The 26,680-nt window shown below is 36.7% G+C and overlaps 1 protein-coding gene across 3 annotated transcripts; it reads left to right on the top strand.

The window, feature by feature from the left end:
* The first annotated feature begins 61 nt into the window (after positions 1-61).
* GOLGA3 (golgin A3) lies at positions 62-26,492 on the top strand. Of its 3 annotated transcripts, XR_005825204.1 has the most exons (24): positions 62-194; positions 3,474-3,755; positions 4,627-4,739; positions 5,270-5,955; positions 6,928-7,039; positions 7,565-7,871; positions 8,474-8,676; positions 9,571-9,708; positions 10,621-10,782; positions 11,063-11,431; positions 11,838-11,915; positions 13,173-13,436; positions 13,971-14,065; positions 14,902-15,118; positions 15,709-15,852; positions 16,472-16,669; positions 17,225-17,341; positions 17,838-17,977; positions 18,773-18,905; positions 19,109-19,231; positions 19,649-19,813; positions 20,899-21,053; positions 22,059-22,613; positions 23,030-26,492. XR_005825204.1 is itself a non-coding variant. In XM_040577745.1 (23 exons), exons 1-23 carry the CDS (start codon positions 62-64, stop codon positions 22,264-22,266), a joined length of 4,419 nt encoding a protein of 1,472 aa, XP_040433679.1. In that variant the 3' UTR covers positions 22,267-26,492. The 3 variants fall into 3 exon arrangements, 2 of the variants coding, with proteins under 2 accessions (XP_040433679.1, XP_040433678.1); XM_040577745.1 differs by having other exon boundaries at positions 3,474-3,632; positions 22,059-26,492; XM_040577744.1 differs by having other exon boundaries at positions 22,059-26,492.
* Positions 26,493-26,680: the final 188 nt, after the last annotated feature.

Below are 26,680 nucleotides of genomic sequence, written 5' to 3'. Positions count from 1 at the left end.
GATAGTTCACTTGGCAGCAAATTTAAAAGAAATACTTCCCTGGATCTGGATAATTTTTACCATGGACACTTCATCTGTCCAGCAGGACGTTCCGTTGGATGATAGAAGCAGCAATGGGGTGCCTAACACCTCTGAAGAAGTCCTGGATTGTAAAGCCAAGTTGGACTTGCCAGTTACGAGAGATGAAATTAACAGTAAGTTATTTCACGTGAACTTCTCAACAACTTCTTATTTTGTTGTTTGGGTGATGCTTAAGGACTTTGTCCTTGAGGTCAGGAATCTATTGTACAGTAGTATGCAGAGCCATAGCCTTCACCAAACTACTCTACATATGAGAAAACCCTTCTATTTTAAAACTTATTCTTTCAAAACAAATCCAAACTGTTCACTTAACTACTGTTAGCCATCAACTGAGCATGTGCTTTTCAAGTGTTACTCTGTCTTCTGAAAATGTTTCCAAGAATGTGTATGTGAAGTTCTTTAGAACTAACAGTTCTGAAATAATTATTGGGGAATAAGCTTAGGAATGGAATATTTTATTCTGGCATAAGAAATTATTCTGTTAATTCCATTAGGCAAAAATTAAAATGTACTCAAAAAGTCTCTCCAAACTTCCATAATGGAAGAGAGATGCTGGCATCTATTCCCCAAATTATCTCACCCAAATTATCTCAAAATAATGTAGACAAACTCTGTAAGAAAATAATGCAGCTGCTTAAAAGAAACTTAAGAATGTGCACACACCGATCTGGGTAGATTACTGAGTCATGGAAAACTTCAGGCTGGAAGGCACCTCTGTATGTCATCTAGTCCAATCTCTAGCACAGAGCAGATCTAGCTTTTAAGTTAGATCAGGTTGCTCAGGCTCTTGTCCTGCTGAATTTTGAAAATCTCCAATGGGGGAGTTCAACAGCCTCTCTACTCATGCCATTACTTAACTACTGTCATTGTGAAAATATTTATATTGTATTGAATTGAAGTTTCCATGTTTCCACTACAGATGTCTAGGGAAAAATTGATATATGAGGATGTGGTGATAGGTAGGTGGAAGAGGTCTATATGCCGTGGCTGTGTAGATGCACAAAAGTATACAGGGTCTTTATGTAAAAGGAACCTTTTTGTTGATATGGAGGTCATCACGTGATGAAGTTGGTAGTCGTCCGCCCTCCCCTGGTATCGCAGATTTGTCATCTTGTCATGGGCAGGAGAGTGGAGTCCTAAGACTTTGTGTGTGTCGTGCTGCCCTTTATCACAATCGCAGCGTAACTGTATGGTGATTCACTCATCTTTTATGAAGTCAGAGATCATACTTTCCTGCCTTCTCCTGTTTTGAGCATCGTGCAAACAATTGAATTGTGCCTTACAAATAGGTAGTGTGTGTCTCTAGTATTTTCAGTCTAATTGCATCTCCTCCCCCACTGTTTTGACCACAGCTGTTTTGACACTAACTTTAGTTCAAGGCATCACTTAGATTCTGAGTGTCTCATGGCCTCAGGAAGTTGCCAGGAAACCATTCTTCTAGAATTTTGCTCCAGTATCTCTTTTATATATGGGTACCACTCATGGATGTGAAGATAAAAAATAGAAAAAAGGTATAAAGTTGATGCAGTAATAGCTGCAGTTTCTGAAAGATGGGCAGAAACGATATTTCTCATTGTGTAAGGTGTCATTATTTTTGTTTGCTTGTACTATTCATAGCACTCACCTCTCTTAAATTTTCTTTTGACAATCTAAGCTGCAGTTTTAAAATGTCTTCATCTGACTTACATTGGTAGGTCGTTAAAAAAGCAATCCCATTTTCTTTCTTCCTTTGTGTCCTTGTTGTACCCATCCATTCTACCATGGTGAGCTAAATCAGAGAACTGATTCAGGGTAAAATGGCCTTCAAATGTTCTCTGTGTGATTAAAAAAAGATACCTGAAATTGTTTGAATTCAAAACTTAGTGAACTGATACGGTCAGGCCACTTACAGCTGAAAGTTTTAGATATTTTTTTTTAATCCACATTGCTTCCTTATTCAGTTTCCTCTGTGCTGATTCACTCTACAAACATCTGTGCTGGCTCAAGGGAGGATGTACCACAGAGGTGGGAACAAATGGGTAGCAGTGGAAAAAGTCCTACTTTCCTACCTCTGACTTTTCCTATATGGCTTATTTAATTAAAGAGGTATGCTTACGTGTTCACCACGTAGATGAATAGCTTTATTTTTGAATTGTTTTGCTTACAGAGGGCTGTAGTGATTCATAATGTGGGGGGGAAAGTTTTTACCAATATGGTAAAGGACCGATATCTGAATCAATAAAGCTTTCTTTAATCTCTGTGATCAACTTCCTGGATACAGAATATTTGTGCATATGTAACTTAGAAACACTTAAGTTTTGAGAGGATCTTTTTACTAATTTAATGTTTCTCAGTTCTGTTTTTTTCCCCACATCATATTTTTTTTAAAAGAAAATGCAAGAAACTGCTTATTCAAGTCTGTAGCTGTGGGGAGAGAAAATAGAAAGAGGAAACTTGATTTTTCTGCTTGCAAATACTTTGATAAAAATGCTAAATGTTTTCATACGTCTTTATGGAAAAAAAAATCTTCCATATATTCTGATGAGTTCCAGTTACTACAGTGGTATATGGTGTGTGAACAGAAAGACAGTGGCTATTCCAGTTCCCTGCTTGTTTGAGTTGTTTTACTGAGATTTAAAATAATGCATTTAATGTTAGATGTACAGTTTTGTTGCAACAGCACTTTTATAAACATAAGTAGTCCCCAACCAAGTGAGGTGAACATGTGTGAGAAATCCAAAATACAAACCTATGAAGTGTTGAGCTGTTATTGCAGATGCATTTTTCATGATGGAAAAAAGGAGGAAAAAAAAACCACACAGATAAGTCAAGATAAGATTGGTATTAAAGTGGTTCTTGAATTGCCTTATAATTGCTAGATTTATTCTTTTAATTCACGTAAGGTTGTCTGCAGTACTTATGATTGGAGACATCTTCTTTGAAAAAATTTAAACTCTGTATAAAATTCAGAAACTCTGCTTGGCCCATGCTGGGAGTTGGGCTGGTGGGTGCTTTCTCACCAGTGCCCAGAAGCATACCAAAGAGCTGAATCACTCAGCAGAGGCCTGCAGTTGCCACGTCTTATTTGTAGTAGGTTGCTGCTCAGTGTGACACAGATTACGTTACTTGTATTTGGTGTACAATGCTTCTAAATCTAACAAGATTTAGAAACCCAAGTGAGGTTTTGAAAATAATTTATGGCCACGTTTGAGATCCTGTCTGAAGGCACTATATTAAAGTAAATTAAAGGTGTTTCTTCATTTTAAAAGACCAGAAGAAACATACTTTATAAAATTGTTTTTGTTGTCATTAGCAATCTATATTCTTACAGTCTAAAGGCAATAGTGTTGGTGTTGTATTTATGAGGCAGTGTAAGGATAAACTGAGTAGCTCAGTGAAACTTTCTCTTTCAGCTACCAGTGTTAACATCAGTGAAGTGCCAAATGAAGAGGAAAGTCTGAAGATAAACATCAAAGTGGATGCCTGCCAGAATGGGCCAGAGTCGCTCTTCCCTGACTCTCCTATATCTTTTGATCCCACCAGCATTCCTCAGGGTCAAGAGTCATCCCCAGGTGTGACTGGTTTCCATGACAGCCTAAGGAAGTCTCAGGGAACTAGTGCTGAGGGCATAGTTCTTAGAAAAGAAGCTTTGCAGTCTCTCAAACTAAGTCTTCCCATGCAAGAAACAGAATTGTGTAAGCATCTGTTTATGATAGCGCCCCTGCTTTCTATTGCTGCATAAAGCTTTTTCTCTGAGCCTGACTGTAAAATCTATAATATCATTTCAGCTTGGACTAAGTGTCATTTTGGCAGTAAGCTTTTACTTTGAACTAAAATTCATTTTCTTTCAGTAAACCACTCTGCTGCAACTAAAGCACGTGCCTTAACATTTAAAAATCATTCTCACACTGGACGGGAATTTCAGTTTTCTGGGACTGAAGCTATTCTAATCTTCCTTCCTGATTATTAGAAATAATAGGTGACAACTTAAAAAAACAGACAAACAAACAAAAACACAGCACAACCAGGTGATTTTAAGATAAGTAATAAACATGGGAGTAGAAGGGCAAAGCCTTTATAGTAAGGTGTCTAATACTGCAGCCATCTTCAATAATGTTTTTTAAAAGCATTACTATTGTAAAATCACATTAAGTCTTTCTAAAGTAGAAAATTTATCTAATAAATAGTCTTTCTCAGGCCTTTAAGGAATGAGTAGACTGTGTAGGTCTGTCTTAGTTTTTTAATTTCAGTACTACAAGAAGTGCAGAACAGATGAGATAGCAATAGTTTTGTTTTTGCTGTAGAATCTTTTTCTTTTCATATATATATACTCGGAGGAGATACAGTACTTGCAAACTAGAAAGCTGAAATACACAGTCATTGTTAATGCTTACACAAAGATATATTAGAGAAGGGTATTCTGAGGTGCATGCAACGGGCTTTCCTTGCGTTCTTTGCTTAAGCATGAAGCATGTTGCTGATGGTAGAAGGGGCTTTTTCCTTTTGCATCAGATTTGCCTGTGTTGGAGGTTTCTTTCTGACTGTAAAGATACCTTTCACTTACAGGCTCAGTAGAGTCTTCACTCCCATTGGAGAATGAAGAACAAATAAGACTTCAGGCAAGAAGACGGCTAGAAGAGCAGCTCAAACAATATAGAGTGAAGAGACATCAAGAAAGAGTGAGTACCACATAACAGATGTTCTAGATTCAGTTGTTGATGGGAACTTTATACAGTCTATGCTTTAAATTACTGTTTGCTCTGCTTCAAATGTTCAGTAGCTTTTTTAAATGTGAGAAAACATTCATTTTCTTCTGGAATTGGTTCTCTGTATTGTTTCTCTGTTATTGCATTGGTAACACCTTTTTTTTGCTACCTGAAATAAGAAGAAAAAAAAAACAAAACAAAACACAAATGTAGGCAATCTTAAGTTTAAGAAAACAGTTATTTGAAATCTGAATTCTTTAGTTTTTGTTTTCTCCTGTATCTTTCAGTTTTTAGACTCTACCTCGATTGCTTTCAACCTGTCTATATTTAGTCTTGATTGTTGCCGTAGTTTACTCATTCATGAAATGATACAGAAATTTAAATATTAATATAATAGTTTAAAGCTTTATGTATTAAGTTCTACAACAAAACAAATCCTTGATGCAAGTTCAAATTTAACATTCTGGAATTTACTGTCTCTTGGTTTCTTTTCATCTAATCAGTCTACATCCAAAAACCGGCCCTCCAGCACACTAGATCCTGAGTTGATGTTAAATCCAGAAATCTTGCCAAGAGCTAGCACTGTAGCAATGACAAAAGAATATTCCTTTTTGCGGACCAGCGTCCCCAGGGGACCCAAACTGGGTAGCTTGGGACTTCCAGCATCCTCAAAAGAGAGAAGAAGTTCAAAATCTTCAAAGTCCAGTAAGATCCGGTCCTTGGCTGACTACAGAAGTGAAGATTCAGACTCTAGAAATGCTACAGGGAGTCTTCTGGCTACTGATTTACCTGGTGGGATGCTGAAGCAAAGCAGAAGTGGTCCAACATCAGTTGTTTCTGAGATTAGTCTACCCTCTGACACAGATGATCGAATAGAGAATTCCTCCTTGGCAGGAGATAGCATTTCAGAGATTGATGGAAGTGAAGTGGGAATGAGGCTGGATGGAAATGAAAGTGACAGCTCTACCTACAGCAGCGTGTCAGGAAAAGTGGTGTTTAACAGTTTACAGAATGCAGAAGGCAAACAGAGCATTCCATATACAATAAATGGTCAGAAGATACATCCTGATGCCATGGGGCAATTTCCTTCCATCAGTGAGGTTCTGCAGGCTGCAGCAGTGGAGCACCAAGCCCAAGAGCAAGAATTTAATGGGGAAGTACGGAGCCGGAGAGACAGTATTTCTAGCAGGTAAGAAAGATTGGTGGGCAGTGAGATGACTACGGTGTTATGCTTTTTTGGGATAGGCAGTCTGTTACTCTTATCTTTTACTAGCATTGGATCCAATTTATGTTCGTCATGATCAAATCAGCTGTTAACTTACGGATTCTAAAAGAAACTGAAAGGTCACTTCACTGAGTACCTACTTAATATATCTTTAGAGAAAAATAGTTTTGACGCTGATAGAATGTTTTAAATGGTCTGCTAGCAATTGTTTCTATCTGTATTTGTTCCGTTTATTCACTGAATCGCTTTTGCGGCATTGGTCTTTAAAGCCCGAAAGTGTTGATATAACTGTCTCAAACAGTGATTTTTACTATGGTCGTTTACCTGATCTATGTATCTTTCAGACCTCAAATCATGAAATGCTGAGAGTCCTGTCCTATACACTCTTACCCTCTTCAGCCCTTTAACTGTAGTCTCACAAGCTTGTGTGTTTGTAATAGGTATTAAACTTATCCCTTAGCCAAATACCTGCTCTTTCTTTTGCACTAGTTGTTCCTGAGAAATAGCAACTTCTGCATTAAAGCAGGCATTGTGGACAACATTTGTGGAGATTTTGTTGTTCATATTATGTCCATTTGTCTGCTTATAAAGGGATATACAGCTACAGAACACGCTGAAGTCAACCATTGCTTTTTTGTAAACATTACAAATATATGGGTACCACAATAAATTCTAGTTGCTGCAAATATAGAAAGCTAACATGTACAACTTCAGTGTGAATCTAATTTCTTTGTTCTTTGGATGGTAATGAAGGTTGTTTCCCTGTATTTTGGATCCATCATAAAGTGAGAAAGCATATCCTAATTTCTAGTTTAGATGAAAAGCATATTATCTTAGGGAGTCTGAGTACCTCTTAATTTCAGACTCATTTTTCTTCGGCTAGGTGAGTGATGTATTCTAACTCTTCGACTGTATGTGTGGTATGTCTGTCTCCAGTGTATCTATGGAAAGCTCTATCGCAGGAACTCATGATGAAATGCTGCAGGTGCTAAAGGAGAAGATGAGACTTGAAGGGCAGCTAGAGGCACTTTCAGTAGAAGCTAATCAGGTACAAAATGAATTTCTGTATTTAGCAAATTATATTAATATGTTAATTAATTTTCAAGAGCTTCCTACTCTTATGGGAATGTGTTTTGTAAAAACATTGTTGAATTGGATACATTACAAGTACGCTTATGAAGATAGTCATTAAAGCCTTCAAAGGTTTAGGCAAAAAGACAACAGAACTTTAGAGATGATTAATCCAGAGTTACGCTAATGATGTCTGTGTTTTCTCTTTGTATTGACTGATGGTATAACATAGAGAATGCAAAGCATTCTTATTTAAACTGTGGAAACACATCTTGTATGTCAATAACCATGTCAGGATTTTTGGTAAAGACAATATATGTCTTGTCTGTGCCTTCTGTTTTCTTTGAATATTTGAACTGTTTACTATGTGAGATGTCACTTCAAAAAATCATTCTTAGAAGTAAGTGGTCTTTGCCTTAGCAAAGCCATTTTGCTAGGTATCTTCTCTAATCAGCCATTAATGTATTTTCTCTTTTGTATTTAATTTTTGGGATACATTCAGGCTCTCAAAGAGAAGACTGAGCTACAAGCCCAACTTGCAGCTTTGAACATGAAGCTTCAGGCACAGATGGAGCACAGCCAAAACAGCCAACAGAAGCAGGAATCGCTGAGCTCAGAAGTGGCCACATTAAAGCAATCTTGCTGGGATCTGGAAAGAGCAATGGCCGACCTGCAAAACACCTTGGAAGCAAAGAATGCTAGTTTGGCTTCTTCAAATAATGATTTGCAGTTAGCAGAGGAGCAGTACCAAAGACTCATGCTGAAGGTTGAAGATATGCAAAAAAGTGTTCTCACCAGAGACAGCACAGGTGGGCTGACGCAAATTTTGATCTCTAAATTTTATTATTCCATAAATCATTTTAGTTCAACATAATTCGGAAGTCCAAGAGCAAGAAATAATTTTAATTCGCATTTTATTGATGTCATACTAAATAGCTGAATTTTAAGGTGATTGTTTTTTGTGTTGCGTCACAAATGCCACAATTTGCAAGACACAGCCAGCTTGTAGGAGGAGGCATAAATATTTAATCTAGTAACTGTTTGACGGTGGACTAATGTTTTTTAGAAAACTACACAAATACTGGTCTGTAATGATGCATCTCAATGTCAGGATACCTGCTTTCTAATTTTATGTATTTTTTAATTCATATTTTCTGCCTCTAATGAGCTTTGAATGCTTAAAGAAATTACTCATTTATTTTAATTTTGTTCTGTTTATGAGCCTAATTCTTTGGATACTAGAATTTTCTTTTTTTGCTTTTGCAGGAACAGCCAATCTTTATGTAATTAGGTGCATATATTTTTGTTCAAATAAATAAGCTATGAATATAGCAATAAGCCTTGAAAATGTGCGCATAAAAATTGAGTAATGGAGTGTAATAGTCCAGGTCCTTTCTTTTCCTTTTTCTAGTTCATGATCTGCGACAACAGTTGGCTTCCTTACAAAACCAACTTCATAAAGTGCAGTTGGAACGGACCACGCTGACCAATAAGCTAAAGGCATCTGAAACAGAAATCACATCGCTCCAAAATGTGCGACAGTGGTACCAGCAGCAGCTGGTACTCGCTCAGGAGGCTCGTGTCAGGCTGCAGAGTGAGATGGCTAATATACAGGTATTATGATTTGCTTGCACATAGGACTGAGAATCTGTTCTTTTAATTTTTTCCAGATGTACTAGTTTCAGCTAGGATAGAGTTATTTTTCCTCCTAGTAGCTGGTATGGGGCTGTGTTTTGGATTTAGGATGAGAACAATGTTGATAACACATTAATGTTTTAATCGTTGCTGATCGTTGCTTAAACTACATCAAGGACTTTTCAGCTTCTGATGCCACCCTGCCAGTGAGGAGGTTGGGGGTGCGGAAGAAGCTGGGAGGGGACAGAACCGGGACAGGTGACCCAAACTGTCAAAAGGGATGGCTGTCCACAATACCATGTGATACCATGCTCTCAATTATATGGGGTGGCTGGCCAGAGTATGGGGGGGTGACCGCTGCTCAGGGACAGGCTGGGCATTGGTCAGTGAGTGGTGAGCGACTGCATTGTGCATCGCTTGTTTTGTACATATTACTATCATCATTATTTATCTTCCTTTTCTGTCCCATTAGACTATCTTCATCTCAACTCACAAGCTTTTACTTCTTTTTTCCCAAGTCTCTCCCCAATCCCACTGAGTGCTTAGCTGCCTGCCAGGTTAAACCACAACACCAGAGGACATTGAGAGCGGCTCCGTTGTTGGAATTCATACACAATCTCTTTATACTTCAGGTGGAGAGCAGGCTAGGCGGAGCTGTTTTGTTTTTTGTTGTAAGGTATTAGCTCCTGTAGATACCGAGGCATAAATTTAATCACTTGTCTTATGTGGATGAACATCTATAGCGCAATGTAAGTAGTAGTTGAGATTAGGCACAGATAGATTCAGTGTGTTGTGTGTTTTCTTTTCCTTCCTAGAACTTGCAAATTTGAGCTGTTGGTATTAATCAGTGATATTTTTTTCCCTCTCTTCCAGGCTGGGCAAATGACCCAAGCAGGTGTGTTGGAACATCTCAAACTAGAGAATGTGGCATTGTCTCAGCAGTTGACTGAAACCCAGCACAGGTCAATTAAAGAAAAGGAACGTATTGCAGCACAGCTGCAGAATATTGAGGTGAGGTTGTAGGTGGTCTTCATGAATTGTGTTCTGTTTAAGTTGTGTATTTAGTTTTTGCAAGCATAGTATTTGAAAACTCAAGTATTTTCCATCAAAGCAGTATGGAATTCTTATGAATTGGTTAAAATGATGCTTTATAAAAACAGGAAATGTTTCAGAACAAATAAATTTGCATGAAACTACAAACAGCGAGAGGGAGAAAGGCCATATGTTTCCCATTCCAAGGTGATGCCTGCATTTTCAGAGCTGATATTTGTTTTTAATTGAGTTTTAAAAGTGGATGTAAATGTTCTGCTTTGCCTGTTCGTGAACTTTTCCAAGAGAAAACTTCTTTGGAAGATAAAGTCAGTAAAATTCTTCTTAAATGTGTGAAATTGCTCAGTACTCAGGTTTATCCTTCCTGTACTTCAGGAAGAAAAGATGAGTAAAATCTATTCAAGTGCAGCACACTCACTTTCAAAGCGTTTAGAACCCATCTCCACTGCTTCTGATAGCAGTTGTGTAAATGACAAGATTTTCTATTTCATGGAGTTGCTACAGTATCCAAGGAATTTATTTTTGTTTCAGAATTTTCTGAGCAGCTTAATTTTAATACTTTAAATATTCGTCTTATTTATACCTTGTTTCGTCCATTTAGAAAGGACATGGTGCTATATAAGGAACTCAGATTGTCACAAGTATACAAGACACTCAACTTATTCTAAGGTGTCTTAAGTATGTGGGTGAGTGACTTCAGTAAAGATATACAGGTGTGTAAGGCAGACATCAAAATTATATTTGCTTGTTATTTTCTCCTAGAAATGTTCTTTAAGTTAACCTTTTATTTTCGTTTTTATTCCCCGACACACACATCCAACAGCCCCTGCCAATTGAAACTGTAGATGTTGACTACTCGCTTTTTCTGCGCAGGCTGACATGTTAGATCAAGAAGCTGCCTTCATGCAGATCCAGGAGGCTAAAACCATGGTGGAAGAAGATTTGCAGAGAAAACTAGAGGAGTTTGAGGATGAGAAAGAACAGCTTCAGAAAATGGCTGATTCTGCAGCAACATTGGAGCAAGAGTTGGATCAGGTAGACTGTTTTTAGGCAAATTACCAAAGGTTGTAAGGGAAATAGTTAATTGGCTGAAAAGACAGTAGTAAATAAATGCTGAGCTCTAAACTTTTTTTAAACAGTCTGAAAGATTGCTGCAAAAATGAAGTCCATATCAAAGTCACTCTGTCCCAGGTGAAAAGGCCCTCCACATTTTTCTAAATCATCTCTGTAACTGTAAATTTTTTTTTTTGAAATTTCACATTCATTTTGTATCAATTTAATCTTATGAATTTAATCTTAAAACAATTTTTCTCAGGTCAAGCTGACTTTGCATCAGAGAGATTTGCAGCTTGAATCTTTACAGCAAGAACACCTAGATCTAATGAAGCAATTCACTATGACCCAAGAGATGTTGCACACCAAAGAGCAGTCCCTGGATGACCTGCAAACACAGTACGATGAACTGAAGGCCAGATTAGAAGAGTTCCAGAGTGATGCTACTTCTAAAGATGACACGATACAGTATTTGCAAAATGAGAAGATTGTCTTGGAAGTAGCTCTGCAGACAGCAAAAGCAAGCCAAGAGCAGCTTGATGAAGGAACAAAACGCCTTGAAGAAGACACAGAAGTAGCATCAGAAGTGTTGGAACAACTGAGGCAAGAAATGGCAATAAAGTCAAGCCAGGTAAGAAATCGCCGAAAATATCTTATTAAAAATAGCTGTTCCAGGCAAGTATTGCCACAGGTACGTGACATTGCCAGTTACATGATAGATTTGTACATGATTTGATCATGTATATGTGAACTGGTGCCATCTGCTTACCACGTATGTAGATTAATGACACACGCTAAAACCTTACTGGCAGGATAAGGGATGTTTGTTTACTCCCGAGGGTTGAGCTCGTTATAAAGTGTGAGTTTCTTTCTGTTGGGTTATCTAAAAGTGCCATTGAGATACCTAGTCAGAAACAGGATCCTCATTAGATTAGGCAATTTGTACAAGCATAGCTAAAAACACTGTCAGTGCTTGAAATAATGTAGAATATGACGTGTTTCACATGTAAAACATGTTTGTTTCTTTCCTCTGGCAGGTAGAAAATCTTCAACAGGAAAATGTCAGCCTCAGAAAACAAGTTCAGAAAGTGAAGGAACAGTTCCTGCAGCAGAAGGTAAGCAAAAGCAAGCTATTTCAAAGAAATGAAAACATAATTTATTTTTTACAGTGTAAGTATGTATTTCTGAGGGCTACTGTGAGGAGACTGGAATTCATTTTCTGTATCAAATACAAAGAACCTTGTGACATAATTACATGGTTTCAGTTGAATTTTTACCTGCAGTTAAGAAAAAGTGGATCCATCAATCATTTCAAGCTTTCATTGGTCTTGAGGAAGTTTTCTAGTTGATCCTCTATGTAAAGTCTCTCTCTGGCTTGTTAATTAGGTTTGCTTTTGCAAAAGCACTTAGAAAAATCTTCAGTTGTCTTCATTTTCCTTCAGCTTTGAAAAATTGTAGTTGCCTGAGGCATTGGATTGAGAATAAAATTGTTTTATCGCAAATTTTATTCTAAATAATTAGTTTTAAAATAGTAATTTAAAATTGATATGTCATTAGTGTTGTAAATATGTATTATGCATAGAGGCACCATTAATTTACCACTTGATTGCTCATTAATGTAATGCCAAAGCTGGTTTTTAGCTTATTTGGTTTAATTTTGAGAAGGCTGCTTAAACTGCAATTAACACCCCCTCCCCTTCTCATGACAAAAGTTCTTAATTATGTGCACGGAATAGTTAATCTTTACAATTATTTTCTTATTTGCATTTAAGTAGTGCAGTTCCATAAAGAATATGAAGAAGAGTATACTGTACTGCTATAAACACTTATTCATATTCACTTAATGAACAAGTTGGCCTTGTTTAGCCTGGAGAAGAGAAGGCTGGGAAGGGATCTTATCAATGTATATGAATATCTTAAGGGAGGGTGTCAAGATGTTGGGGCCGGATTCTTTTCAGTGGTGCCCAAAGATAGGACAAGAATCAATGGGCACAAACTAAAACACAAGAAGCTCTATCTGAATATGAGGAAAAACTTTACTGAGAGTGTGACAGAGCACTGGAACAGGTTGCCCATAGGGGTTGCGGGATCTCCTTTTCTGGAGATACTCAAAACCCACCTGGGCATGATTCTGTGCAAAGTGCTCTAGGTGACCCTGCTTGAGCAGGGAGTATCACCAGATGACCTCCAGAGGTCCCTTCCAACCTCACCCATTCTGTGATTCTGTTACAGATGACATTCGTTTGTATTCTTTGATACCACCTCCCCCCAAAACTAGAATAACATCGGTAAATATTTTAGAAATTTAAGAGTAATTTACAGCAAAGTTGTAACAGAGATGATATGTTGCTCTTGAAACTCTTGTGTGCAAGGTAATGGTGGAAGCTTATCGAAGAGATGCAAGTTCTAAGGACCAGCTGATTAGCGAATTGAAAGCTACAAAGAAACGTCTAGACTCAGAAGTGAAAGAGTTAAAACGAGAGCTACTGAAAATTCAAGTTGAAAAACAATCGCTCGAATCTGAAAATTCAAAACTACAGAAGGAAGTATCTCAGGTTCACCAGCAGATGGTGGAAATAGAAAATCATCTTCAGTCAGTGCAGAGAGAACGAGATGATATGGAAACACGCCTACAGGTATGGAAGGTGTCAAGCTTTGGACTTGGAGAGAATATTACATACAGAATATGTTGCTATTTCTGTTAGTTTTGGAAATAAACAGAATGGCTGCAAGTTAAGGTTCTTGGATACCTATTTAATATTGTGTATATATAGTTGAGCATATACCTACCACAATTCTGTTAATGTGACTGCTCATTAACACCTCATGTAAGTCAGTGGGGAGAAGCATGCTACAGTAGGGGTAGAACTGTGGTGTGGAAGCAGTTTGCCTGGTCCCAAAGTGAATGCTGTCTGAGAGCAGAGACCAAAGTAGAACTCTGTGCATACATGTTATGATGGTGGCCACAGAGGAAAGAATTTAAAAGGTAATAAAAAGGAGTCAGGAAGCAGAGAAACTTGAAATAGGTGGCTTTTTCCACATTTTTTTTTTTTTTAGAACTGTAAATAATTTTGAAACTTTATTCTCCTGTAAAGTAACAGAAAACACGTTTTTGTTCTTACCTCGTGTTTTTGATTTTTTTTTTTTTTTTTTTTCCTCTCCCTATAAAGTCTTTGCAGTTCGATAAGGAACAAATGGCATCTCTTGCTGAGGAAAATCAGGCATTAAAACTAGAAGTAGAACAAATGCAAGAAGAAGCAAAAAAGTAAGTCTGTTCTTTTGGTACAGACAAAAGATCTATTACATTAATCTCTCATATCCACACTCTTAGTAATCAGTCTTTTCCTATTCTGTTTGGGAAATAACATCTATGGCCAAGTGCTGAATGCATACTGTGGGAGTTCCATCTTCTCTGATTCACTCATGCTTTTAAATGATACATATGTTGTATGGCATGGATTGTGTTAACATGTTGCAACATATTTAATGGAGTTAATCCTAATATTCTTTCAGTAAATTTTAACCTTGAATGGCTAGAATGTTGGCCTTAATGAGAACAAGTTGTCGTGTTTTTTTTTTTTTAACTGATAACCATAGAAGAAAACCTTTTACCAAGAAACGACGTACCCACTGAAGATCTCAGATTAGATGAGACCTTAGTTAGATTCTTATTCTAAATTCTGTATTATTTATAGAGAGAGTAGTGTATGTTCCTTCATACTGGAATTTTAATAATTCTGACAAAGACCTCTTAATTACCATAACAACTTTCCTAGAATGTGTTCAAAAGTCTTAGTCGCTACCTCACAAGGGGCTAAAATTGTACCTTACCAATCTGATGGCTTTTTCTGAGATGAGTGACTTGGGACAAGGGGAGAGAAGTGGGTGTCATTTACCTTAACTACAGCAAGGCATTTGGCACAGTCTCCTGTAGTATCCTTACAGTTCAGCTGATGAAACATGGACTAGCGAAGTGGACTATATGCAGATTTTATTTACTTCTTTCTTTTCAATTGAGCCATGCTAAAAATTAATCATTCAATATCACTTTCTGGCAAATTTTGTTTTAACCTTATGTTTTGTTTTTTGCTTTCACTCTAGGGCCATTACTGAGCAGAAACAGAAAATGAAGCGTCTAGGGTCAGATCTGACGAGTGCTCAGAAAGAGATGAAAGCAAAGCATAAAGCCTATGAGAATGCAGTCGGGATTCTTAGTCGACGGCTACAGGAATCCCTCACTGCAAAGGAATCTGCTGAAGCAGAGTTGAGCAAACTAAAAGCACAAATCACTGGTGGTGGAAACAACCAGATTGCTCAAGTATGCGGGTGTCTTTTAACATTGTTGATACAAAGATAGCACTATCACATTACTAAATATGTGTTGAAATATTACTATACACTGAAGTGATGAAAATACTTGGAATATAAAGTTAGATAAGAACCCTGGCATCAGTGTCCTGAATACTGAGAATTTCCTTAATTATATTTGAGAGAGAGAGTTTGGCAGGCTTTGGATTTTTGTATTTTACTCATGTTTTTTGAGATTATTAATTGCTTGGGATCTGAAAAATTTCCCAAACTCTAACTGCTTTTTTCCTCATAGACAGTTGCCATCTCTTCAGGGTAGCTGTAATTTAATCATATATGTTATGACTATAATACGGTTTAATACGAGAATTAATTTACTGGGGGAAAGATGTAAATTCCTTGGACTAATGGAGCAAAATATAAAAAATGCTATAAGTAGTGGTTGGATGCAAAGGGTTGAAAGCTTTGAGCTAGACCTTTACATTAATCACTAGCAGCTCATTTAATATTTGGTAGAGAAATAAACTTCTTAACAAAACAAAATTGCCTCTGCAGAGATGGATGATAAATGAATCAGGCTTGTGATCCCTTTGTCTTTAGGAAAAGATTCAAGCTCTGGAGACAGAATTGCAAACTGTTAGCAAAAGCAAGTTGATGCTGGAAAAAGAGTTGCAAGAAGTGATTTCACTTACCAGCCAGGAGCTTGAAGAATACAGAGAGAAAGTGCTGGAACTAGAGGATGAGGTGATTACCTGAATTTATGTGGTAGATGGGAAGGTGGCAGTAAAAAGCACCTAGAGGCGGGGAGAGATTTTTAGTACCATAATTTTATTCCAACAGTGCAGGAAATCGGAATCTGACATAGCAAGCATTGTGTTGCTGACACTATATAATTTTTCTGCTCTGTACTATCTCTTCATGGTTTTATGAATCACTGTAGTATAGGAGAACAGAAGATGAGAGAGAAAAGTAGTTCCTGTATTAGATACCAGCTGTGTCTGGCCATAAGATAGTGAATATGCATGAATAGTTATCTTTTGAAACTATTGGGAGTCATGTATGCTCAGTGATTTTTGAGGGCAGGGTGGTGGTGTTCAGTTGTAAAGTTGCACAAAAAAACCCATCAACTACTCTTTATCTCCGTGTGAACCATACTCATTGATTGTGCTTTCTAGCAAGCATTTTAGTCTTCCATTAGGAAAAAAATGTGAAAATGCACTTGTTTTGAAGTACCCTTTTAAAAAGGGGGGCAGAGAGAGTGAAGGAAAACTGTAAAAGCAAAGAAATTCATTTACATCAGGGTTTTTTTGAGGTATTAATCTGGAGATGTTTGTATTTACTTTCAACTGTTCTTTGGCTATAGCTTCAGGAATCTAGAGGCTTCAGGAGGAAGATAAAACGTTTAGAAGAAATTAACAAGAAGTTGGCCCTTGAACTGGAACATGAACGAGGAAAACTTACAGGCCTTAGTCAGTCGAACGCTGCTTTGCGGGAGCACAACAATATCCTAGAAACTGCTTTAGCAAAAAGAGAGGCAGATTTGGTGCAACTGAATCTACAGGTATTATGACTTTTTGGTATTATGCCTTAAGAAAGGAAATGGTTAATATTTCTGGTAAGATGTAGAGGTCTTCACTGGTATGATGCAATGTTGGTGTGTTTTCTTCAGATGCAGGCCTCCTGTATGTTGCATAACAGTAGTAACGTATGAGAAATGATATTTTGCACTAAACAGAGCTGTTTCTCTCTTAGGGTGTAAATAAATCATGCTGAAATACTTGCAGTTGTGAAAGTGTGGCTTATTTAAGATTTTTGGAACATGCAAACTGTGTCACATAATGATTTGCTGAGGTTAATGTTGATTTTTATGCCAATGGTAATGTATTCTTGTGGTATAAGCAAAAGGGAACATAGGCAATTCATTGCCTATAATGTGCTACCGTTTAACCATGGCTACTTTAAGCTTGAATGGTACTCTATAGAAGCAGTTATCAGTGAACAGCAGAGAGAAGCTTTGCAACTGCTACATTGGCTGACGTTTGTATTTACTCTATTGGCATTTCTGGTCTTCCAGTGAGTACACAAAATGTGCATTTGTTCTTGTGATGTGCTACAGGTTCAGGCAGTCCTAAAGCGAAAAGAGGAAGAGGACCAGCAAATGCAACAACTTATTCAAACTTTACAGGCTTCCTTAGAGAAAGAAAAGTCAAAAGTTAAAGACCTTAAGGAACAGGTAATAGGTCATAGTTTTATTTATTTATTTTAAAAGATGATTTAAATGCAAAGTATTTGAAAACTAGCTTTACAGAAAATTTATGCTTTATAATATACTGCTTCCTGCAGGGTCTCTGACACGATGGCTGATAGTTGAAAGACCAATTGATATCTTTTCTGTTGTGCCCTGTGTTAACCATGTTCGCTGACTACCAAGAAAGTTCTGCTTTGGTTTGCAGTGCATGGAGTGCATCCTAAAGTGATGCTACTTCATCAAAAATTTGCAGTAAAAAAGCAGTTTAGCAGACGTGATTTTTCATTATGTAATTATTAACCACTATTAGCATTAATAAGGCTGACAACACTAACAGTATTTTTCTAAACAAAAATAATTATAAACAGCAAATTAACGCTGCTGCACAATTTTCTTCTTGATTTGTTCTGTACCCTTTTAGCCTAGTTCTTTTTTGATTCTTGTACAGTGATAAAGAAAAATTGTATCTCTTTTCTTGCAGGTAGCAGCAGCCAAAGCAGATGCAGCACACAATCGCCGTCATTACAAAGCTGCTTTCCTTGAGCTCAATGAAATCAAGAAAGAGCTACAAGCCAAAGAACTCCTTGTCCAGGCCCTTCAGGCTGAAGTGGACAAACTGCAGTAAGTACACTGTAATAAATGCCCAAGTTCTTGAAGTACAGTAAACAAAATAAATCCTCTGAAAAACACACATGTTAATGAATTTTTGGTTTTGCCATTCTGAAGTGGATTATGTTGAAATGCATCCCAGCTGAGCCTGATCGTAAAATACATGTTTGAATGCTAGGCGAATATTTACATGTTCATGTCTCTTAGTAATTCAATTAGACCCAAAGTAGGCTGTATATAGGCTTCACCACCCTTTTTTTTTCAGTTTCGACATGGATTTTTGCTATTTCTCCTTACAAGTAAGGGTTAACCCTTTACCCACATATTATCCTGTTATTCTCCCCTCTTACGTCCCTAAAGAATTATGTAGAAGATGAATTTGAGCATTGGATATATCTCACAATATAGTGAAATGCAATTTGTTTTGTTGTATAGAACCTATTTTCTTACATTGTAAGAAATTATCAGACCTACATGAGAATGGATATAAGACTAACTCTAATTCTCCTAAAACAAAAGCACAATTACTGACAGGCTTTTTGTTTTGTTCACTGTATAATCTGTTGTTTGTAATGGGAATGTTACCAGTGCTCAAAGAATGTGGTTTTTGCAGCATTTAATATATTTACGCATCTGTCTCTTGTGACTTAACTCTTGCAGCAAATGTGTTGGCAAGCCTTCAAAGGTATAACCAGGTGTCATGGGCTGCCATATAATTAACAATTATATATTAACGTAGTGAAGTACTTCTTTTAAAGGACAGATTGTGTAAGTACTGTATCTGTTTCTGTTAATATTGCTGTGTAGGGCAGAGGATGAGAAACATTCCCAGGAAGTATCACAGTTTCAGCAAGAACTGGCAGAAGCCAGATCTCAGCTCCAACTTCTGCAGAAAAAGCTGGATGACAAGCTTAGTGAACAGCCTGTAGTAAGCCAAGAGGTAAAACCTGCACATTTGCTGTGTTTATCCTTACTTAGGATGTGTTGTATGATTTCATTTGTGTTTCATTCAGGAATTTTTAACGAAGTTTATTTTAGGAAGTTTTCTTAAAAATAGGAAAGGTTCATGAGACACAGATAATATATTTTTGTGATTGATTTCCTGTATAGAGAATTCTAAAGATACTTTTTTGTTGTTGTTAGGTGGAAGACCTCAAGTGGGAAGTAGAACAAAAAGAAAGAGAAATAGAAACACTTAAGCAGCAGTTGGATATGAGTGAACAGCGCAGCCATAAGGAATTAGAAGGGATGCAAGTTGTCCTACAGGTATTTAATCTGGCAGGTGGAGATTCTGATGGATACCTGGTATTGGTGTAGGGGGATAATTAAAACAGTATTTTATAGTTCAAACACATTTAAAAGCATTTACACTGATTTTTTTAATATACATTTTTATTCAAAAAAATAATAATTCATGATGTGTTTTGCAGTCTTTACTTTTTCTTGATATCACTGGGCTGTTAGTTTCTTATTTCATTGACCTTACACTGTAAAAATAGGTTACTGACTTTTAATCTTATTTCTGGTTTTCTGTCAGGGTGAATTCGTTTCACATAGCGCTATCATTTTTTTAATTCTTTTTCTAGTTTCCTCTGGAATCTGGAAGAGGTGATGAAAGCCTTAGTTCTGGATTTTTTGTATTGCTTTCTTTTATCAGATCAATTCCCTTATTTTCCTATCTAGAATATCAAGACTGAGTTAGAAATGGTGAGAGAAGATCTGTCAGTGACTCAGAAGGATAAGTTTATGCTGCAGGCTAAAGTGAGTGAGCTGAAGAACAGCATGAAGTCACTGCTGCAGCAAAACCAGCAACTGAAGTTGGATCTGAAGCACGGCAAGATGAAGAAGGTATTGGAGTAGGAAGAACATGTAGTAGTGTAATTGGATTACAGTGCTGGAAAATACTCTGCTGCACGGAAACTTTGGTGAAAACTCTTAACTGAAATGCCTACCTGTGGTACAGAGTTACTGATGTTCTTATATTTAAATAATAAATATTTAATATTTTATTATTAATAATAATACAATAATTTTATAATTTTATATTTTAAATAATTTTAATAATAATATTAAAAACAATAATAATAATAGTAATTAATATTGATAAATATTTTGCAGGCAAAAGTAACTTTACTGGTCTTGACTTATAATCTTTTTCATTAGAAAACTTTGTGTCTACCATATTATCTTCCACTTACATTTTAACTTATTATAATAAAGTAAAAAAAGAAGTGCTTAAATTAAATAATGAATCATGGCCAAATATTTAGTCAGTACTTTCTTAATGTTCATGTGTCTGTCTTCTCTATTCTGGTCCTATCTAGTTTTTCATCCTTCCGCAATTTCAAGAGGTGACTATTAACAGCTTCTTTGATTATTTTTTTTCCTATTTGCTAATCACATACAGAAAATGCAGTAATAGTAGATCTCTTGCTCCTTCCTTCTCTGAAGTAATTCTCTCAGTTAAGAGAACTTCATATGGAACTCATCTGTATCATTCTTCTAGACATCAATCTAGATATTTCATCCTGCAGGTTCTAGAATTTCCAGAAGGACTTATTTGATTATACTAAACTTCTTTGTGTTTTTTTCTGAATTTTTCTCTTAACTATACTGATAGCCCGTTATTAAAATTTGTTGTGAAGATCCAGGTTTAAATCTTTTAATGTTTTATTTCTTTTGTAGGGTGATTTCTTGAGTAGTCCTTCTGTATGCTCTGTGTTTACCTATAAGCATGACTAGAAGCTGATGTTAGGTTAGGAACTTTTGCTTGTGACCCATGAGACTTAACTGTATTGTAGAGCAGGTATCAGAACTACATTCATGTTATGTACCAGTAGTGCGATGTGAGACTTCGTGTGATAGAATTGAGATGGATGGAATAACCTGATTTTATTTATGGCTCTTTTTTTCCTTTTTTTTCCCTTAACCAGAGGAAAGGAGAGAATAACTCTTCAAATCCTGTGACTCCAGTCAAGATTCCTGATTGTCCGGTCCCTGCTGCCTTGCTGGAAGAATTGTTGAAACCATCAACAGCTGTGAGCAAGGAGCCTTTAAAAAATCTGAACAGCTGTCTCCAGCAACTGAAGTATGGCCTGTTATTTAAAACCATATTAAATAATTTTTTTAATGTTTCCAGGAAGCCATCTGCCAGCCTAAGAAAAACAAGGATTTGTGAAATGAATTATTTTCCTCTTATGGTGCTATATTTAGTACGCTAGGATGTTCTGTCATCCTAAGTGTTTGCTTAAATGGCAGTGAAATAACGAAAGAAGCCTTTACAATATACTAGGCAAAACGTCCATCCTAGATTGACTTTTAGCATGCAAATAAATATACTGCAAAACAAACCAGAAACAGCTATTTTTAGTTGTTGCCAGTGGAGAAGCTGGTGTTTCTCTCTTCATAGCACCAGCAGGGCTGCTTGTGATAGGGGCCCAGGCAATGTATTAATAAATCTATATAGAGAAATTTTATTCTGCCAAGAATTTATTTTCATGTCTTCCCTCACAAGGATACACACACAATTCTGAGCTTGAAAGCTCCAACTTCAGGAAGATGGGGATTTGGTGTTAATGTGGAGAACTGAGCTGCAAATACCACCTTCGTTGATGTTTTAGGAGACGGGATCATGGAACATCATCACAGGCTATTACCAGACTAATCTTTTTACTAAATTGGTGTCTGAATACGAGTCATATTGTGTTTATCTAGTTTATTTTTCTCTGGTGCTTTCCTTGCCTCTTTGTCTCATGTTGCCTTTATACCAGCAATAGCACCATGTTCATCAGGTTGCAGTCACTTAGTGCCTGTGCTGAGGAAATGATGCTGCATCATGCCTGGCCACAAGTATGTGCAGTAAAGGAGATGCTGCAGTGTTGGCACTTATTTTTGGATTAAGCATGTTGTATTTGTTTTGCTCGTAAGTTAAAGATAGTTTCTAAGGTTCCGTTAGACTTCTTTCTCAGCTATAGCTTAGATAATCTTGGAGTACTTATCAAGAATCAGAAAAGTAATTGTGATCTTGCATTTAACGTGTAGCTTTCTGCCTGATAATATTTGTTCTTTTTTTTTGTTCCCAAAACTTTAAAAGGCAAGAAATGGACAGTCTTCAGCGTCAGATGGAGGAACACACCATTACAGTACATGAATCAATGTCTTCATGGACTCAGATTGAGGGGCAGCTAATGGACCTTACTTCCACCAGTCCTGCAACTGCATCAGACCAGCAGGAGGTTCCTACTGTAGATGAAAAGAAGCAGAATTGCGATGTTAGTGACAGGGAAGTTTTGACACTATAACCTTCTCTGCAGTTGTCTTTCTTCCTATTGCTTTAAGTGTGTAAACAAATCTTTATCAAAATTATTTATTTATTTCATTTTAAAAATGGTGTTCAGAATATTGCTTTTGCCTGTAGAAGCAAAGGGCATGGTTTTGAGAAACTGGCATAATAATAGTGTCGAATGTGCTATTCCAAGGATTTGTTTGAAACCTTACCATAATAATTCTACCATGTTTGGGACTGCCAAGTGGTAAATCTGACTCATTTGGCTTTAGTGAGAGATTAAGAAGGTTCAAAATGAGGCCAATAAGAGCATCTGCTTCCAGGTCTGCAGACATCTGTAATCTGTAATTTTGTTTAATCTGGGTAAGTTTGTTAATAGATGACTGTTAATTATGTATCATCTGTTTTTTGTTCTGTTTATTTTTTTCCTTAGGTTGGGGGTCGGGGTGTTGATTTTTCACCCTCACAGTTTTTCCCCTTTCTTGGACAGTATCCAAATTGCAGGAAAAATAAAGCCCTGCTCCTGTTCAGTTATTAGCAGTGGTTGAGAAATGGATACTCCTAGTAGAGCATCCTTCTTCCTCCCACCTACAATGTCTTATTTTTTACATTCAAATTACAGATGTCTGCATTTAGGGGAAAAAAAAAAGATTTGAAGCCATTTGTAGTTACAAAGATGACCTTTGATCTATGGCAAAAGAAACAGACTGCAAAGATGACAGAACTTTGGCAGATTTGCCTGGGATGTTTTCTGAAGTGTCACAGTTTTTCTCTTACAGTTGCAGGCCAGTAGGGAGCTTTGCTTCACTGCACAAACACTTCTTGCACCTTTTTAGTTCGACTTTTGAAGTAGACATCCTTGATTAAAGGTATGCTTGTAATATATATACATATATATATATATATAAAAGAAAAATCATAATTTTCTGACTTTGACTATCTGTTTTAATATTCTTATATACTGTAAGTTAAGGCTGACATGAGGGGTTTTGGTTTTGTTTTGTTTGTTTGTTACTGCCATAGTTTTAATGTTACATTTAAGTTTGCTGGTTTTTGACATACTGTACAAATGGCTTAGGGAAATTAGCCCCCCAAAGCCAGAGCTTTTAGAAATGTAATTATTTTACTGTAAAAGACAAAATTATAATGCCTATACAATTATTATTTTGATTATCTTCTTCCACACGCTGTCCCAACTTCCTGCATACTCTATAACAAGGTGTCTATTGTGAATGTAAATGGTGGAACTATGGCAGCACCTCTGTAGAGGTGCCTTGGCTAGATTATTATTAAAGCAGCCCACCTTAGATTCCTTCTTCTTTGGTCCCGTCGGTCCATGTGGCGTAGCGTGCAGTGATAAGCCCCTCTTCTCATTCAAAAATCAGTGCAGGGATGCTGCTTCATCTAATGTGCTAAAGCACAAATCAAAATATACATGACGTTATTTGGAAGAATCATTGGCAACTCAGGTACCAACATGTTTTTGTTTTTAAAACATATAGAAAACACATCGATTATATTCACTACAGATTGGCATTAGAAAATCTAATAAGATGACTAAATAGCTTTTTTTTAAAAAAAAAGCATCTCCAATTATTTTTTTCATAATTAGCTATAACAGCATTCAGAAAAGTCACCTTGTCTCTAATTTCTATTTGTCTTGTTTACGTACTTTTCTAAAGAAGCAGTTGCTTCTTTGAGGAGGCTCATTTTGGATGGGTTTGTATGTTTCTGTGGGAAATGACTGCAGTTTGCTTAACAATAAGGCAAAACCCAAACAAGTGGGGAGAAGTGATGTTTATTCAGAGTCTTAGTTCTCATAATTACCAACTCAAGATCCCATCCAGTTGAACACTTCGCACTTAGTGTTCCAGAGTGACATTGTGCCCCTCAGTTCCTTGGAATTTAACTTCTATTTTATGGGGTCAGAGTCAAGTGATGCTAAAAGTCAAGGTTTTCAATTTGATGAAGGGAGAAATGCATTAGTGTGACATTAGGTGTCCAATGTATAGAATTACTGATCAATTTAAAGAAAAGTCAAAAGCTTTACTAGCTTAGACATGTTAATGTCTGCGTACTACTGCAGTCTACTTTGCAGAGTTAATGGTACTGATTATCTTGCTGCTGTCATGTTCTCAAAGTTGCCTGTATATTAAGCTCTAAGAGGGGAAAAATATGCAGTGTTGTTAAATAACAAAATTAAAACTACATAGTAAATAATATATTCAGTACAAAAAAGGTTACCAAATGTTCAGGATTTTAAATAAAATAACACTTGTGCAGGGTTAATGTTGGTGTTCATTTTGGTGAATACATTGCCTGTAGTTAATCCATTATGTTTTAAGCGCATAAGTTTGGCAACAGTTGTAATAGACAAAGCTTTTATCTGGTATCGAAGAAGACAGAATTGTAAGAAACCTTCATAGGTCTTAAGAACATCTGCTCTCCTTTCTGTATCACTAATAAGAGTGCATTCAGTTTTCAGTGCAGTGCAGCGCTTTCTCACTAGCTCCCTGAAAGACATCTGAGTTTATATAATCAAGTAGCCTCAGATGCGTATTTTTCCTTTTAAAGATGAAGGAGCTGTTGTGAAGTTCTACGATTAGATTTCTGCATTGATCCACCAGTTTCTCTCTCTCTGGAAATTCCTGGACACTAGTTACTTTCATTTTATGTCCCCCGCATGGTTTTCTATAAACACAAGCGGTATGCCATTTATTTAAATGAAGCACAGATGACAAGACTTCCAGTTCTAAGTCTGGTGAGGTACTGAGCCACTGATGTTACAGAAGTCACTGAGAAGCCTTATAGAAAGAGCACTCAGCATGTGACAAAAGCAAACCCTCTTCTTTGAAGCTCATTAGCTATGTATCTTAATTATCCAGAGAAACAGTTGCTGTTGCATTAAAAAGCCTCACCCTGCGGCTGAGCACGCTCTCTATTCAAAGCTTCAGGTCTCTTACTGTCTAGGCAGTAAACAAACTAGTTATGAGAATGAAACCTGAGTTCCCTCTGCATATCTCAGCGCTACCAAATAGATCAGAGGAGTATCAGTGCCTCATTAATATCGATGTGTATTTAGAAATTTAAGAATAATTTTCCAAAGTTTTTTTTCATTTTTTGAAGTAATGTGCAATTTTTTTCCACAACGGACTGTGTTTTCCATGTCTGTTGTTCAGTGGTTGCTACCCACTGAACAAGTCTTGTTGATGAAGCAGAAATGTTGTTGTAAAATTAGAATGTTTCCCAAATACTGAAAGTTGTTAAAGGCCGCAGCATAGCTTTTTCAAATGGGTTGGGTTTTTGAGGACTCTGGAATAATCGTCCATTAAACAACAACAACAAAAGCCCTACACTGGAAAAAATGTTATTTACTGAGTCTATGCTGTTGCTGAACATTGTATAATGTTCCATTCTATCGTCTTCCACTTCTCTTGGAAATATTTGTGCACTGTATAGGGATCAGCTGAGCCCCTGATCCACTCATGCTGTGGGAGGATCTGATCCCAAACTGTTCAGGCAATATGCTAGCCGAGATCTATGAGAATTTCACACATTTAAAGAGTAGAGTAATACCTAGAATGGAAGTTCTAGTGCTCATATTTTCATGGATTACTTGTACCTCCGTAGGGGAGTGAAATGCAGTGGCACAGAAGTTTTAATGCTAGTTATGACAACGTTAAAGGTGCACTGGGGACAGATAGTATCAATACAAAATTAACTTAAAGCTGACAAAGTCACTACTGGTGATGCAAAAGCTTGTGATGTATGTTCTAATAACTTTGCCAGGGAAGTATGAGTAGTATGCATGTGACTTGATGTGATCAGAGCCTTTAAATATTTTCATATGAAAGTAATTACAGTCCAAAGTAATTACTAATGCTCCTAAGCTGTCAGTCTGATCACACTTGTCTCCTATTGTTGCATAACACTTCAGTCTTGGAGAGTAGAGCAGCTTAATTTCTAATATAGATGCACGGATTTCTGGAGGAGATAAAGATGTTCTCAGTATTGTAAAAGAAATAGTTATGTTTTATACACGACATTTAATAATTTAATATCTACTTAGGCTGTATTTGTAAAGATCGAAGTTAATCATTTCATGTTCTTGAGTGGATGAGCCAGGGGACAGAGGAGTTACGCTATGTACCATTAATATTTATGATCACACAAAGCATGTTGATTATAAAAATAATGTGCATAGGAATTCCTTTAAAAGTTTTGTGCAATAAACTATTTTTGGTAAAGGGCTCCATGTTGTTTTTACTTGTAAGGAGAAATCGATATAATCTTCTCTTTATTGTTGGACTTTATCTTTTGAGACATATGCTGCCCAGCCACTTAAAAAAACGTGTTATTTTGAAAGCCTATTGTCTTGTTGTTTTTTTCCTTTTCTTGTAGTGCAATGCCTGTGTAGTCTCACCATATCC

The sequence above is a fragment of the Cygnus olor genome, chromosome 17 (genome assembly GCF_009769625.2).
Source record: "Cygnus olor isolate bCygOlo1 chromosome 17, bCygOlo1.pri.v2, whole genome shotgun sequence".
NCBI lineage: Eukaryota > Metazoa > Chordata > Aves > Anseriformes > Anatidae > Cygnus > Cygnus olor.
The sequence above is the reverse complement of the archived record's forward strand: the minus strand, read 5'-3'. Positions and strand labels throughout refer to the sequence as shown.